Genomic DNA, 18,352 nt, shown 5'->3' on the forward strand with positions numbered 1-18,352 from the left:
CCTTCTTGGGGTCGATCTCTATACCTCGTTTAGAAACTATGAAGCCTAGAAGCTTGCCAGATGTGACCCCCAAGACACATTTCTTGGGATTCAGCATGAGATGATATTTGGCTAACCTATCAAAGACTTTCTCCAGGTCAGCAAGATGATCCATGAAGGTATGAGACTTGACCAAAATATCATCCACATAATCCTCCAAAATGCTATGGATGAGATCATGAAAAATGGCTGTCATAGCTCTTTGATAGGTAGCCCCAGCATTCTTTAGGCCAAAAGGCATCATGTTGTAGCAAAAGGTTCCCCAAGGGGTAGTGAATGTTGTCTTATGCTGATCCTCTTCTGCAATCTTGATTTGATTATACCTAGAAAATCCATCCATGAGGGACAAAATTTCATGTCTAGCTGTAAGATCTACAATCATATCTATGTTGGGCAAGGGAAAATCATCTTTTGGACAAGCTTTGTTAAGATCTCTAAAATCAGTGCAAATTCTGATGTCACCGGAAGGTTTAGTGACAGGGACCATGTTGGAGATCCACTCTGAGTAGTCGATAGGTCGGATAACCTTAGCAGCTAACATTCTTTCTAATTCAGCTTTGACCAATAATGCCACCTTGGGGTGCATTTTTCTAAGCTTTTGTCTGACGGGCTTGATCTTTGGATCAACTGCAAGATGATGAACTACAAGCTTTGGATCAAGTCCTGGCATGTCCTGATATGACCATGCAAATTGGCCAATGTTCTCTCTTAAGACCTCAAAGAGGAGGTCAGCTTGGTCTTGTGATAGGGATGCAGCAATGTGAACAAGTCTAGGGATCTCTGAAGAACCAATGTTGACTTCTCGAGTATCCTCAATTAGAATAGAAGACACCTCTGGTCTATTATCTTGAGGAGGCAATGCTAAATCCTCATGTTCTTCTTGTGGCTCTGGATTTTCTTGCTGAGGGGTTCTCTTCGTTGCCTTAGCTAGTCTCAGATTCACCTTAGTTCCAGTTTTGGGTGTATCGAAACTAGGTTGGAGATTTTCTCCAAAATACCCCTTGGGATCTAGCTTGTAGATATAGGCAGAATCTGGCTTTGTTTTCTTGTGAGGAGTTTCAGCTCCCATGAATCTTAGAAGTGCCTCCTCTGATGTGAACTCATCGATGTGTATGACACTTGGTTGGTCCCAATCTATGAGTTGTGGATGGGCGAGTGGTAGGTCAATGAGGTGGATGGATAGTTCTTGGAGAACAGAGTCTCCAAGGGAGATTTGGTCTAGGATATCGTCGTAGGCTCTCTTTTCAACTTCCTCAGGAATGTCTTCGATTTCGACAAGGTTGCGGTGAATGTTCAAAAAAGCGTGACCGTTCTCATTGGTGCCCCCAGTTGTGGGTATGCCAAAGCCAAGACCTGACTTCGATTCCCACTTGTGTGCATCGATGGGGCACTGCATGCCTCTTTCTTCTGGTCCTAGACCACCACCTTGATAGTTCCATTTGTCAGTGATGAGCTTATGTTCTTGGAGATACTTTTGGCTGAAGTGATCAAGGCGTGCTTGATTTCTTTGAGGTGCATCCTTATGTAACCATTTGTTGATATCTGGAGTGAGCTCCTCATGAAGAGGGATTTTCGAGGATACAAAGGTTGTTGGGCCAAACTGTTTGTATCGAGGAGGTGGAATCTCCTTAGCTTTGTGATATGTCGGTCGTCCATGGGCATGTGGATCAAGTGGGAGTGCCCCGACAGCAAATGCATCTGACAGACTATACTCTCCACAACCTTTGTTATTGATCTTCACAGTAGACAAGGTAGAGGCGAGGATGGTTTTTGGGTCATTATAAGTGTGGGATGAGCTGGCGATGGATGTGTCGATATCAATTCCAGGGCAATGGTTTGTATATGAAGCTTCAACCGCATTGCAATAAGCAAAGGGTTCTGGATCGGCATGGATGGTTACCTCAGTGCCTTGATGCGGAAATTTGATGCACTGATGGTAAGTGGATGGAACGGCTTTCATGGCATGAATCCATGGGCGACCGAGGAGGATGTTAAATGGTAGGTTTAGATCGATAACATGGCAGAGTGTCTGTTGGATGACTGGCCCAACCTTGATTGGCAGCAAAATAGTTCCTTCTATGGTTCTTTCCAAGTTGTCATAAGCTTTGATGGTGATAACCTCACTGATGATATCTGCCTCAGTATACCCAGCTTGTTTTATGAATTTTAGGGTGCAAATATTCAAGGCTGATCCATTATCTATCATTACTCTTTTCACAGCAAAGTTGGATACCATGATGGCTATGCGAAGCGGAAGGGTGTGATCTGGCTCGACCACGGGTATGTCGGTGGGTTTGAACGATAGGGCACATGAGGATGAGAGGTGTCCAACAAGATTACGAAAATCAGTAGCATTGATATCAGAAGGGACACGGGATTCTATGAGAGCACTGTCAAGGATGTTCTTGTACACAGGACTAGTGCGAAGAAGGTCTAAAATGGAGATTTGGGCTGGCATGTTCCCAAGGTGTTCCAAGATATTGTACTGGCTTTTTGATGGAGCTGATGGTGTTGGTGTAACAGGTGGGCCTGCGATGTTAAATCGCGCTCTTCGAGTGGTGACTGCACACTCATTGTTTGGTCCTTGGATATTGATAACATTGATGGAAGGCTCTTTCTCGGATATACAACCTATAAGGCTACCATAGTCTATATAGGATGAAGTGTGGTCATTGTTCTTCCCATGCTGTTGGTTTGGCTGACGGTTGTTGGTGTTGTTGTTGTTGGTTTGGATAGGTGCTTTTCCAAGATTTTGGTTGTGGTGTGGAGGAAAAGCATTTTGATAGATCTGTAAGCCTGCATTGGGAGAGGTTTGGGCACCAACAGTGATTTCCTTCCGATCAATGAGGTCCTGCACATAGTCTTTCAGTTTCATGCATCTGAGGGTAGTGTAACCTTTTACCCTATGAAATTTGCAGTACTCATTATCTTTGTACCATGCAGCTTTGGATTGGCTTGGGTCAATTTGCTGGGTAGGAGGAAATTTGATGAGGTTTTCCTTGACTAATTTCTCAAAAATGACATCCAATGGCTCACCAAGGGGTGTATAGTTTCTAGGTGTAGGTTGGAATCTAGGCTTTTGTCCTGCAGCTACATTGATGGCATTAGCTTGATTGCTAGACCCTTGGAAGTTGGGTCTTGGATTGTGGTTTTGATAGCTTTGGTTATTCTGTTGTTGGTAGTTGATAGCTTGTTGATTGTTTGGTTGATATGGTGGGTTGGACTGGTTGTGAGAAGGACCAACAATATTCACATGTCTGGTGTCAGTGACGCCATCTGTTGCAACGTGCTTGTTTTTGTTCCAATACCTAGACTTGTCATTGGAATGTGATTGATTTTGGTTGGCTTCCTTGTAAATCTTGACCACACCATCTTTAATGAGTCCTTGCTCAAGGATCATTCCTTTCTCTTTGATATCTTTGTAGGTCTGCAAACAGTTCATGGTCATGTGGTGAGCCAAGCTAGGATGGGCATTATCAATAAACATTTTCACCACATGGCGTTCTGGCAAGGTGCAGGATATGCGGGTGGTAAGGGTTTGCCATCTTTGCAGGTATTCGGCAAGGCTTTCTCCACCTCTTTGCTTGGTGTGGACAAGATCAACTATTGATAGCTCTGTTTCAACAAGATGGGCATATTGGGCTACAAATGCCTCAGATAATTCAGCAAAGTTTTTAATTGTGCCATAGGGGATTCTATAAAACCATTCAAGAGCTGGTCCAGCCAAGCTTTTGGGAAAAAGGCGCAAGAGGAAGACATCATTGTATGCTACGTCCTGGCAGTGCATGTAAAATTCTTTGATATGTGTGACAGGGTCTCCTTTTCCTCTGAATTTGTCAAATTTGGGTACCTCAAAGTGTTTGGGAAATGGTGTCATGGTAATGGCTCTATCAAATGGGTAAGGACACACATTCTCAAACTTGAATGTCTTCAGATCATTCCCTTCTTGGATGGCTTTCAGAGCTATCTTCATTTGCTCCCATTCTGAATTGATAGGTGATGGCTGGGGTGCCCCCAATGTAGGAGTGCCTTGAGGTAGGTATGTGCTGGATGGGGCCACTGAATATGGATGGCTATGAGGGATTTGTTGATAGGGATTGTACATTGTTTGGGTAGCTGCATGGTGGATGACAAGTTGCTGAGGGGGAGGTGGCGCATATTGCTGCATGTGCTGCGAGGCTTGCTGTTGATATGGGATTTGAGGTTGGGATTGAGGAACATAAGCTGGCTGTGGGATAAATGAATTGCTTTGTGGAGGTAAGGTATAAGATGGTTGAGAGGCTTGGGGAAAGGATCGGGGGGCTTGTGGGGTTTGACCAATATATGTGGGTTGTGCCCCCATTTGGGATGGTATCTGCAAATAATTGGTGGTTGGCTGGGGTGGCGGATTACCTCCTAGAAGTGGCATTGAAAAGTAGTTGGTAATTGGAGGTAATGGATTAGTTGGTGGTGGAGGTGGTGGGAATTGAAAGCTTGGGAATGGAACTGATGGGGTTTGATAGCTTTGTGGTTGGATTTGGAAGCTTGGTAGAGTGGTGGCAGGGGCTGGGGTCACTTGGGAGCTTGGTAGAAAATAAGTAGTAGCTTGTGGGATTTGATAGCTTTGTGGAGCGAGGGTAGTAGCTTGTAGATTTGTGGCTAATGGTATTGAGCTCCCAAGACCTAATGGAAATGATGGGATTGTGCTTTGGGCTGCAGTGAACAAGCTGGGGGTGATGAAAGGTTGATTACTTGGCCCCATGGGTGGCATCCCTGTTGTATATTGCTGAGGTTGGCCAAAGATGCTAGCACTGATTTGGGAGATGGGTGGATTTGGAAGGCTGGGTTGGGGAGTAGCAGCAGCAATAGTGAAGGGGGTGAACGGTGAGCTATTTTGGGTAAAGGGGGTTTGGAGCGGAGAGGTATGAACCAAGGATGGAGTGGTGGTGGTTGGGTTGGCTTGCGGCATGGAGATTTCAACTTGGGTGGATGATGGTATGTTTGGGTCTGTTGGATCATATGGATTGGCTGGAGGCTCTTCTTTTGGCATATATTGAGGATAATTTGGATCATAAGAGCCTATGGGTGGTGGTAGCTGCCCAAACAATGGGTGAGATGGATCTGATAATGGAGGGGGTCTTCCAAAGTCAAAGGTTCCTACATTTTCCCTTCGAAAATTAGCCATGATTGTCTCTTTGTTCTTGTCTATAATGGCATTTACCAATACTGCATTTCCTGGTTGGTTCATGAAAGCTTCAATGTCAGTACATGATGGCATAGCTTTCTCTGGGCTGAAGGATGGCTGAGTGCTCAAGGGGGGTGAGGTTGTTCGATCCAAATGATAGGGCTCCATTGTTTCTTTCTTCTTGGCTAAGCGAGTGACGGGTGGCATGAAAAATGCTCCTAGGGATGAGATGCAACAATGTTGATGGATGCAAAAGGGGGAATGCTTCTCTATGCAAATGATTTCCTAGGTTAAGGCAAAGCTATATGACAAAACTTAAGGAGGATTGGGTTGGAGATTCTAACTTCAAAGATATGTTGCCAAAGCACGAAAGGTCTGCTTTCCTATGTGCAAGCTTGGTGGTGATTGTGTCAACTTAAGGATAGACTAATGATCCTTTAGGAAGAACACGAGATTGACCACTTGTGGATCCCAACCTTTAGCTCAAGGTGATGAGGGATAAAAAGTGATAAAGCTGGATTACCCTAGACAAAGCTCTGTCAAAGGGATAACCTTGGTGAGATTGATGGATTTGGAAGATTTTAGGAGTGGCAAACTTTTGTCAAAAGTGACAACAATTTTGAAGGCTTGGATGTGAGGTTTTGATTGCTGGCTAGATGGTTTGATTCTAAATGAGATGGATGAGCTAATAATGCTTAAGGGGATAACCTAAGATGGCTGGATTTTCTACAAAGATGACTCTAAAGTGAAGCTTATCCAAGAAGATGTGGAGAAACAAGGGTGTCTAATCATAGAAATCATGCCTAGTTGGTAAGGCATAAGCAGGATTAACTCCTGGATGTTGGTTAAATTTGATGTTGCGCTCTAACCAGGCCTCTTGAAGTGCTTCGTCAGTAGCTTTGTCCTCTGCTTTGTGGAGTTTGGCAATTCGTGGGCTTGGTGTTATTTCTTTTCTCTTGGCTGAAAGTTCTTGGTATGCTAGAGATGGTTTGAGTTTAACTTTGTGGAACTTCTGTTTGGGTTTGGGTTGCTCTGACATCAATTCCTGAATCTGCTTGGCTTTGAGAGATCTTGGCTGTTTTGCTTCAACTCGTTCAACTTCTGGAATAGGTAGTGACTACGCTAAGTATGCCCTAAGCTAGGATTGACCAAGTTTGGCAAACATTCATTCAACAAATAAAAGATCAAGCAATAGATAGAAACAACCAGATAGAAGTTTTTGATTCTCAGAAAGTGATACTTGCGCCAAGGAGTGTGTATGTTCTACAAATGTTTCGATCAGTCACCTCAAACACATTAACATCCTAGATGGTTGTCTACAAGGCTGACAGTTGGTTTAGCTAAGAAGTCCTCGATATACCCAAGGTACGTGAGGCCCAAATCCATAGATGAGACCAAAAAGATGTCACACAGCCGAGAGGAGCGGTAACCCACTTCTCCTCTTTCACTTCTCAAGGGTATAAAGTTCCTTGAGGATTAGCCCGAGTGACAAAATCTTGATCAAACCCCTCACATGTTTCATCTTCACCCTCAATAGTAAGTCCCTATAAACATTGATCCTGGGACCCATCCAAAACCTCCTCGAAGTCATCACCACACATTTGGCGAGGAAAACTAGTCCCAACACGACTCAACATCCTCAAACGAATCATCTAAGATGTCCATACTATCTGTAATTTAAAAATGAGCAAAGATGCTCAATAAATAAGTTTACAATATTTTGAAAAAATCAAGTTTCTAAAAAGAAACTGCACATAAGATCAGAGATGACTTATCACTTAATTACAATAAAGTACATTATTGAGCATTAAATAAATAATTTAACATTGTTTTAATACCCTCGCTTAATGCTCAATCTATCAACAACACCAATAGAGCCCTTGAATTTTACAAACTTATTAGGACTGAGGGGATTGGTGAGAATATCTATTGTCTGATCTGTTGTTAGAAAATACAACAACGGAATGGATCCGTCTTCAACAAGTTGTTGAATGAAGTGACAATGAGTGTTCACATGCTTAGTTCTTTCATGGAAGACTAGATCCTTGGCAAGTTTGAGAACTCCCTAATTATCACAAAATAGAGGAGTCGGACCTGCTTGAGATATTTGCATATCTACAAGCATATGTCTCACAAGCTGCCTTAATAGCTCCATGGTACTCTGCTTCTGTCGCGGAGAGAGCCTCAACTCACTACCTCTTACTAGTCCATGTGATTACACCAGATCCCAAACTAGACACATACCCAAATGTTGATTTTCTATCATCAACTGATCCTGCCCAATCTAAATATGTGTAACCAAGAAGTCTAGGATCTTCTCTCCAAGTGTAAAAGAGACCAAAATCAAAAGTACACTTCACATAATGCATATTTGCATATCCACAAGCATATGTCTAACAAGCTGCCTAAACAGCTCCACAGTACTCTGCTTCTGTGCAGAGAGATCCACAACCTACTACCTCTTACTAGTCCATGTGATTACACCAGATCCCAAACTAAACACATACCCAAATGTTGATTTTCTATCATCAATTGATCCTGCCCAATCTAAATCTATGTAACCAAGAAGTCTAGGATCTTCTCTCCAAGTGTAAAAGAGACCAAAATCAAAAGTACACTTCACATAATGCAACACATGCTTCATTGCTACCAAATGATCCACCTTGGGGGTTGTCATGAAGCATGAAATGTAGCTCACTGCAAAACTAATGTCAAGTCTAGTGGCAATGAGGTAGATAAGACTACCCACTAATTAGCTAAACAAAGATTTATCTACTACAGGTGAATCGAAACGTAGCTGACAACTTAAGCCCTTTTTCCATGGGAGTGGAGGCAGGTTTGCAATATAACTTATCTAGAAGACTTTGAGCATACTTGGACTAGGAGATGAAGATACTGCTCTCTATGTGCCAAACCTCAACATCTAAAAAATAATGGAGAAGTCCCAAATCAGTCATCTCAAATGAGTTGCGCAAACTCTTTTTGAGCTCACTGATCAATTGCTTTGAGTTGTCAGTGATGATTAGGTCATCAACATAGACAACAATTAGCAGAATCTCATTACTAACCTGTTTGACATACAAATTAGGATCAAATGGACATCTCTAATAGCCATGATCTGTGAGGTACTTATCAATCTTGATGTACCAAGCACGAGCAGCCTATTTCAGGTCATAGAGTGCTTTTACCAGTTCGCACACCTTGTATTCTTGATCGGACGTTGAGTCATATAGACTTCTTCCTTCAACTCACCATTGAGAAAAGTACTCTTAACATCCATCTACTGAACTTTCCAACCAAACTAGGCTACTACAGCAAAGACAAGTTGAACAGTGCTCATCTTGGTTGTAGGAGCAAAAGTCTCCTAATGGTCAATGCCTTCCTTCTATCAAAACCCGCTAGCAACTAGACGAGCCTTCTGTGTGACAAGGATTTTGTCAACTTTTCATTTCACCTTATACAACCATTTGTAGCTAATAGGCTTCTTCCCTGAAGGAAGATCAGAAAGGACCTAAGTGTGATTCTTTTGAAGACTGTGAAATTCGGATTCCATAGCCTTTTCCCACTCAAGAATCCCTTTAGCCTCTGAATATGTTTGAGGCACATAAACACTGTGAATTTTGGTCACGAGAACAAAATTAATTGTATGTTGATGTTTGCTCTTCTTTCTGGATGATTCACCCTCGATGAACTCATCATGATGAAGATCACCAATAGTCTTAGCCCACCATTTAGGCCAGAGAGTAGAAGAAACAACATCAGATGTAGGAGCTAGAACTACTACTAGAACTAGAATAGGTTCAATAGGTTGAAGAATATCATTGTCTGGAAGAAACTCGGGTTGAGCATCTTCAAACTCAGAAGTTGCATCATTTCTGCCATCAGGTAGACCTAACAGACGACAAATACCCAAATCAAAAGCCTTCAAAGGTTGATCCTCAGAATTCTACACAAATGAGGATGGGTGAAAAGGTCCACATGTTTCATCGAAAACAACATTCTTGCTGAAGACAAGGCGATCAATGTCTACATTTATCAATTGGTAAGCCTTATGGTTGTTATTGTACCTTGTGAGCCTAAGCTTTTGACTCTTGGAATCCAACTTGGAGTGCTTGGCATCTAGAATCCATACATAAGCTAAAGAGCCAAAGATATTGAGATGAATGATTCTAGGTTTGCGACTAGCCCAAGCTTCTTCAAGACTCTTTCCCTTAACAACCTGTGTAGGGAACCTATTAAGGAGATAGACCACAATGAAATTTGCTTCTACCCAAAACTTATTAGGAACAGTACTTTGTTGTAACATGGAACGGGCCATCTCAACAATAGTACGATTGTGTCACTCTACAACATTTTGCTAAGGAGTGTGGGTTGTGGTTAAATGATGTTTTATACCATGTGCATCATAGAAGTTGGAGAATACACTAGAGAAAAACTCTACCCCCCCCCCCGTTGTCTGACCTAAGAGTGATTATACAACAACCAAACTCTTTTTCTACTAAGGCCTTAAAATTCTGAAATACAATAAAAGCATTTGATTTTTGTCTAAGAAACTACACCCACAATTTACAATCGAAATCATCAACAAAAAGCAAAAAATACCTACAACCAGTAACAAAAGGTGTATGCATTGGCCCACAAATATCAACATGAACCAACTATAGTACTTTACAGGCTCACCATGAGTCACCATCTATGAACGGTGTCCTATATTGCTTCCCAGTCTAACAAACTCCGCAAACACCATGGTGTTGAGTCTAGATCTTAGGTAAACCAACTACAATTCTCTCTCGAGCCAACTGAGATAGATAGTGTACATTTAAGTGCCTATACTGTTGATGCCAAAGACTAGTGATGGAAGAACTTCTAGCTACCATGGCTAACTTCAGAGAATCACTAGTACCCACAAGTAGAACAACAATAGTGCAAGTCTCCCGATCAACAATCAAACATTTGTATGAGTAAAACATCCAACTGAGGAGAATTCTACATGATCTCGCTAACTGAGAGAAGATTTAATGCCATGCCAAGAACATAGTACACAATGAGGAATATAAGGTCCCTCCTACCAAAATGTACTAGTGCCCTTACCAACAACTATGTATTCTTCTCCTCCAAAAACAACTGACTTAGTGAACGGAAGAAGTTTGTGAACCAATCACGCCAATTAGTAAAGTGACATGAAGCACCCAAATCAATGTACTAGGCAAAAGACTTCACATGCTCTGTTGCAAAGCTTTTAGCCGTGAAGGCATAAAAGGCAAATTCTTTCTGCTCGGCTACATATGCTATCGGTTGAGACTCTCCCTACTTTTATTCAGAAGCCAATCGCTGATGGCAATCCAACATGATGTTGGTCAATGAAGCCATCTTCACGTTTTTAGAGAGACGAAAAACAAGATACTATGAAGATGAAGATTGCACGAAATTCAATGTACTCCAACAGGTACAAATTTCAATATTGTTGGCACAAAAATCAAGATACAAATTTCAAGACACAATTTCCTAAAGACCCATAAAATCTGACGAAGACCTAGAAGAGATCTCAACAAAGCCATAAAGAATATGAAATCAAAATGAAAATTTGTCAACACGGAAATTAAAGCACAGAAATCAAGGTACCTAGAAAAATTTGAGACCAACCCAATTGAGCTCTCAAAAAACAAACCAAGAATCTGAAATCAGATTTCAAATCCAACAAAACAACTAAGAGGTTCGAACAAAACCTTAGCAAACTCAAAAATAGAAGCAAAATCTGACAAATAATTGAAGATTTGGTAGCAAATCAAATACAGAGGTTGTGAGGAAACCCTAGATGTTGCCAAACGAACAGAAAACGACCATGAAATGTCGAAATACTCCTCGAAACAGCTACGATTTGCTGGAAAAAAAAGGGCAGAAATCAAACTTCGGCAAAAAAAAACCAAAGACCAATCATTCTACAAAATAAATCCGAACATGTGGGTGTCTAGCCAAGAAAAATGAACGCATGTGCAAACAATTTTTGCATGAAAATCTTTTACGAAGCCCATGAAAATCTTTTCCAAGCAGAGCTGAAAATCGCCATTGCAGATAACGTGGGCGAGCCAAACAAAAAAAATCGATCAATATAGATGAAAACTTCTGCAAATCGTGACCAACAGAGGAAATAAGGCCACGCTAGAAAACTTGTTTGAAAAACGCAACCATACGGAACAAAAATCTCGTCCAAATAAAGGAAGATCATGAAAAAAATGCCCACAAAGATCCACACGGTTTTTCACACCAAAATAAAAAAACCTAGACAATGAACGAGTTTAGCAAACCAAAAAAAATAACAAGCTCAAGCTGAAGAAAATTAATTTCAAAAAAAATCATGCAAATAATTTCAAAAGAGAAATTATAAATTATTCGAAAAAAAATTAAGCTCACTCTGATACCATATTACGCAAGTAATTGGTAAATTCTTTGATGTATTAGCAATGAGCAAAGATGCTCAATTAATAAATTTATTGTATTTACGAAATAAGCAAGTTTCTAAAAAAAATTGCATATTGATTAGAGATGATCCTATCACCTATAATAACAATCAAGTACATTATTGACCATTAAATAATAATAAAATATTGTTTTAATATAATCACCACATACTAGCATCTTTGGAGGCTTTCTACACCTATTAACATCTTTCTAGAGCACAAAACCAATTCAAACCTTACCCACTAGGACCTCAAAAGGAACTTCATCATTAGAAATGGCAAACCCCCAACAAAAGAGTTTTCGAGGGTCGTGACTTCAATCGAGCCACCAATCCATGCCTCAAACCATAGTCCAAACTATCTCAGATATATCTGTGAAAGTCAACTTATCACAATATTTTTTGGTTCTCGAGGAGTAACGCCAACTTACCTTGGATTCGTCAAGGCAGAGAAGTTTCAAAATATCGCAAAGAACTTGGTAAGATATCGGCAATATTTCTCTATTTTATCACAATAAATAGCAAACTTATCACCTGATGACCCAAAAAAAGGGAAATACATTTTTTTATTGGAAAAACAGATTGGAGGGGAAAGAAAGGGCAAAGAGGAGAAAGAGGGTTCCATCAGGATTGGACAAACAGATTTAAAGTTCCCAATATTTCCCCTCGGTGATAAATTGTCGATACCAATATTTTGAACTATGCCTCAAACAATCAATTATGTCTTCACGCATGTCCCCATATCACCTTTAAAGACTTCTCAATCGCTTATAGAAGATCCCAAAACAATCCTTATATTTATCTAGGCTTTTCACTTTACCGCAAAATCAACACTATACTTAACCTAATCAAAATCACTTCAAACCTTTCCCCATTCTTGTCAAGACTTTTTGGTTCAGTAGAAACACCAAGAAGGCAAAATGTCTAAATATGCGTTGAGCATATTGGACTTGGAAGGAACCAAGCATCGTGCACCTTAACAATAGCACACATTTCTCTTCGAACCTATGCTAGTAACACTCATCGAGTTGCAAGCTAGACATCAACCATGAGTCGATTAAGTAAACAAACAGCAACGATGAAAGCTTAACCTGCTTAGGCACTTTTGGCCCTCTTTCTTATAATACATTTCCCTTTAGTTCCACCATGTCCTTCCCTTTCCTTTTCTTTTTAACCCAAGCTAACAAGTGGTGCTAAAAAAGGAACCAAGAACCCAGTTTGTAAAACTATTCTTGGAGCAACCAAAATATCAACACAAAATGACTCTTCAATATGCTCACAACTTCACCAAAATAAAATGAGCACCCATTGGGCCCTTCTACATAAGGGTTCTTACGAATTGTGCTTACCTTGGCCTTGTTACCCAAATTGGTGACATTTGGCCCTTTAGGAAATAAGTCAACACTTCTATGGGGAGCAGAAACAAGAATCCATTGACAATTCAAGCAGTTAAAGGAATAAAGAAAAGCTCTACCAAAACTTCCCCAAAAATCCACCAAGGCATGGAAGAGAAGTTGACTATCAGCAACAAAGGAGTGGGGAATGCGTCAACAATTCGAATGGTTCCTAGAACTGCTGTCCACATTGACAAAGCTTCAAAAACTATGAATACCTTTAACGGGCCATAACTTAGTCATTTTAAGCCCATACTTCTCCCAGTCTGAAGCATAGGTACCCTTTTGGTTGTCTGAAGAGCAAAAACTTCAGCTAAACTCTAGACTTATGCCAATTTTTGGATTTTTGAGTTCTTAGGAATTTGCAAATGAAATGATGGGGAAAATACATCGAATTGCAAATTCAACATGGTGACCTTTATAAACTATCTCGTATCATTTATTAGTAGAGGTCACGCTGCGCAGGCCAAATTAGACACTAACAAGTGAGGTGCCAACAAGAATGATATGAAGAAATTCTGGATGAAATCCCTTTATGCACAACTATTTAATATAAAAGTCTTGTCATCCTAACATGAGATAAGATTTTGAAAATGCATCTCTCAAGCAAGCCTAAATAGAACAAACACTAAAGCAAGGGCAATCAGTTATTCCGTAGGTTACACAAAATGGGTTTGTATTCGGCCCTCCAGAAAAGGAATAAAAAAATTATAAGATACAAGTTTTAAAAGCCAACACTTGTTTCTACTTCCTTAAAATTGTACACAACTTTTGTCTTCAATGACTTGTTAGGCCTTTGACTTTCTGAGTTGCCCTCTTGTAAGAATACTATCTTATGATACAAAAAAGACACCTCAAAACAGAAATATTTTTAGTTCCCCTCAGAAATCATAAGACTCTGTTCTAGATAAATTCAAAGAAACACATTCATTCTCCATTATATTACTCTTTTATTCCCATTTGTTACCTCAGTGAGATTTCTTCCTCTACAATTATCTCAATGTTTTCATCCAATTGATCATGCATATCAGAAATTTGTAGGTTTCACAGTACGATATTTTCATTCTTTGAGACTAAGAGGAACATAACCATTCACTACAGAAATCTAGGTGATTTCTTCTTTAAAAAGACTTGCATCATATAATAAACTATTATTTAAATAGGCCACTCAGCACACCTAACTAACATTAACCTAATGAAATTTGGCATATTTGTATTGCATTCTGATAATTAAATTAATATAGTCATGAATCCCAACATATACCTGAGATCTTGTGCAAAAGATGTGAGCATCATCCTGCAATTGCAAAAGAAAAGAATTCCAAATTTTAAAGAAAAAAATTTGTCAGTCCATGAAAAACATAATGACCATTATTTATCATGACACTTAATTGTATTGTAACATATTAAAACAATAATGTGCTATTTTAAAAACTGACACCAAACCTGTTGAAATCGCCGAACACGAGTTAGACCTGTCAAAGCACCGCTGAGTTCATTTCGATGCAAAACACCAAAATCAGCCAAGCGGAGTGGTAATTCTGCCATGACATTTCAACTAGTTACATATTATCATGCGAAATTTTGAAGATATGTTTCTCAAATGGAATATCAAAATAATCTATCAATATCACCTTAAGTGAGAAGGGTACTGTGTAGAGAAAGTTACCCAATATCTATGCTATTTAAAATGGTTATAAAATGGCAGAAATATACACGTATTGCATCGATCCTTTCCTTCCCTCATCAAAGCCCCTATCCTTTCATAAATCATCATTTGTGCAGAGATTTCTGTTACATATTTCTATTTCCTTCTCGCTGTGAGCAGTATCAACCTTTCAATGTCTCTCCCTTGAGCAATCTCATCAGACACATTGGCCAATCAAAAACATCCAATGCTCCCAGTTCCAAACTTAGAGCTCAACTAAGAAGAGCAACTTCTTATGCTTTAAAAAGACCATGAGTAGAATATTTAATTGATATGGACGAATCTCAAATTCCATGCAAAGTGGTTGAAATTGTTGGATGGTAATTTGACTGCTGTTTATAGACAATAAAATTTATTTTTACTTCTTCATGGTACTGTTTCATCACGGGAAATATCCGTGGTATGGCATATTTTCTTCACAAATTCTTGGGTCCAATTTAACTTAGTAAAACCCATTGCTTCTAACCACAACTGACATTTTGTTGACCATATCTAGCAGACATTATAGAGCATATTAGACACGTAATTAGATTGGCCAATAACTTTTTATGGTCAACCACACTTGTGTTCACCATCTAGACATTTACAGTATTGCACATCCATACACTTGAGATGACAACATTGTCTACATCCAACATGGCTACAACAAACCCCTTCCCTGTTCTACAAGTTATAGACATTTCCAAACATGCCTTGGATTATAATATACATCAACTTGAACATTTCCTATTGCACACCTTCCAACTTTGCACCCTGTGCTTAAGTACAAGTCAACAAGACAGAAACGTTTCCAATGCATTCAATATGCACACTAACAAGTTCAACAAATACTTACATGCTAACAACAGAAAATACAAAAAAGCACCATCAACACTCCCCACACATACCACGTTTTTCAAGTAGAAGCTAGAGTAATTGCATCTTCAAAATTAACACTCAAAGGGGGCACACCAAAAGCTTAAGCCTTTGCACTATAGTCTTTAAACCAATCTCCTCGTAACTAGCAAAAATACCTTCATTCTTGACCTTTCACAATACTTGGCCTACACTCAATTCTCAATGTGGAACTCCTTAAATCACATCTTCCAATTCTGCTAGCAGTCAAACTTGTCCAGAAACCAAAATATTGGGCTTATCTCGTTCACAACCAGCCACAAGGAATGATACCATCAACACCACCAACACCCATACTCAACACACGTCAACTATTTTGAATAGCCAAGACTAGGCAACAAGCATAACAAGCAAGTGGTAAACTCTTCAACAAACATACATGCAAATTCCTCATCACACTATCAACGCAATAGGTACAATTAATCCTCAAGAGGGTGTTAGATTCTGCGAGAAAGGAGAAACAAGCCAGGATATGAAGCCAGTCGTAGACCATATACAACTCCTTGCAAAACATGATCAAAGATCAAAATAGCTAAATGACGAGAAATCTGAAATGAGATAAAAATAGAGACAAGCAAGGAGAATTTTGAGAAGACGCTAAATACTCTCAACAAGCTACCACTTGTCTAGTGAAAGTGAGAATAGAGTGCTTATTATATAGAAAAATAAAGTATATGCATCCAAGTGGTGCATTAACTCCCATTTCCCATTAAAGATGGGAGGCTTGACCCACTTGGTAAATGCCAAAACTTATGGCATAACATCCTGACATGAAGACAAAAGGGAGTTATGCAAGGCAGAAAATAAAGCCCAAAAAAAGGCGATAACCCTAACTACCCCATAACCCACTTAGGAAATGCCAAAATAGTGGTTATGAAACGTGACATAATAAGCCAAAAGAAAGTGTCTAACACAACCACCCATGTTTGGGAGTGAGTAACACATTTAGCTTAAGTAGTTTGACACATGTCCTCATATTAACCACTACTAATTACTTAAGCAAGCTTAAATAAAAATACGTGTAGGAAAAATAAATACCCTCCAACATAAGTTAAGTAAAAAACCTACACTAACATGGAAGAGGAATGATCCAACCACAACCTCACACTTCCTCTTCAACATCATATGTGCAGTTAGCTTCACTCAATCGTGCAAAATTGTCCACATGCTATTCTTACATGCCACCATGTATTACTACTCACACAAATATCGTTTCAAGTCTCTCATGCAATTGTTTGCAGTAGAAATATGTTGTCTCTTTAAACTATGATGCCTAGTCACACCAACTACAACTTCAAATTCTACTCCAAGACAGACTTCAGCTTGGACCTTTGCCTTGGCAATGTCTCTTACTTCTCTTTTGCATTCTCTTTATTCTACTAATCCTAGAATTTTTCAATCTCTTGTCCCTAGCCATGTTGTGCTCCATCTGCACCTTTAATAGTGTTTACAAGTGTGAACTATTTGTATTAAACCTAACTTCTTTTAAGGCAACAGCACCAAATATTTATTGTTCTATCTAATAAAACTAATACTTGAATTAATCAATAATGACAAATATAATAATGCATGCCAAATAAAGGAATGAAATATATCTTTGTGCCCATGAAAATTTTTACATAAAGTATACCAATTGTTGTTGGCCAAGGATAAAACTACTTCCCTCAATGACACCAAGACAATTCGAATGACTCCAAGAGAACACAATTCTCAACTAACACTTACAACCACTCAAGAGTTGACAAACAATTAATACATAGTTGGATGATGCATATTATCAAATATAATAATAGGCACCATTATGCTAACTACAATTACCCCATTAGCACACGGTTCTACTTAATTTCGAGAGGACTATTTAAGTCCTTAATGACATAGACTAATGCAGAGATAAATTCAACGGAAGCAATATCAAAAGGAACCAGCACCAGCAAGAGATATATGATAAAATTCTTCTTAATTAATTCATCAAATGAACAGTATATACATTTGCTCTCCTGCAGATTTCTTCTCTCCTTAATTTCATATCCCAAAAACTTGCCCTAAACCTAAACCTAAAACTCTATTTATACTTGCTAAGACGATCTATGAAAAATTCTAGATTATTACAAAATAGGAATTACAGCTTACAAAATACTCTAGATCAATATAGAATGTTGTTATGCTTTCCCAGGCTCTAGATGGTATTGGCAAAGGTTGATAAAGCCCTGCATTTGTAGTCCTTCCTTTGGCCCTTGACAAATCATACATGTTTCCACAAAGTTTCTAACATCAGTCTGAAGTTTACGCCAATAGTAGTACCTTCTAACCAATTCTAACGTTTTATCCAAACCAAAATGTCCACCCATTGTTCCACTATGCTTCTCTTTGATAATGTTTGTCCTCATAGAGCACCTGGGTACACATAGTTGTCCTCCTTTGAAAAGAAGTCTGTCTTGTATTAAAAAATCAGGAAAATCAGCATGATATCTTTCACCAAACTCCATAAATACCTTGTAAATGTCACCAAAATCTAGATCTGCTACATACATGTCCTTGAGTGCTTCAATTCCCACACTTTCCAACTGTATCTGGGAGACAGTCAGATTCCTTCTACTAAGAGCATCAGCAACCTTGTTTGATATACCCTTCTTATGCTTGATGGTGAAGGTATAGGCCTGTAAATACTCCACCCATTTCATGTGCCTATGACTTAA

At 39.3% G+C, this 18,352-nt stretch overlaps 1 protein-coding gene across 1 annotated transcript in view; it reads right to left on the reverse strand.

Annotated features, from left to right (window-relative positions):
- Positions 1-18,352, reverse strand: part of LOC149540707 (threonine--tRNA ligase, mitochondrial 1-like) — a 131,002-nt gene that overhangs the window by 61,227 nt on the left and 51,423 nt on the right. The window contains exons 13-14 of the mRNA XM_089801805.1: positions 14,501-14,595; positions 14,319-14,351 (exon numbers count right to left, since the gene is read on the reverse strand). Coding sequence (XP_089657931.1) covers positions 14,319-14,351; positions 14,501-14,595 — 128 coding nt within the window. The remainder of the gene's footprint in view (positions 1-14,318; positions 14,352-14,500; positions 14,596-18,352) is intronic.

This window comes from Cupressus sempervirens, chromosome 9, assembly GCF_028749045.1.
Source record: "Cupressus sempervirens isolate cs-2001-9-10 chromosome 9, ASM2874904v1, whole genome shotgun sequence".
Classification (NCBI taxonomy): domain Eukaryota; kingdom Viridiplantae; phylum Streptophyta; class Pinopsida; order Cupressales; family Cupressaceae; genus Cupressus; species Cupressus sempervirens.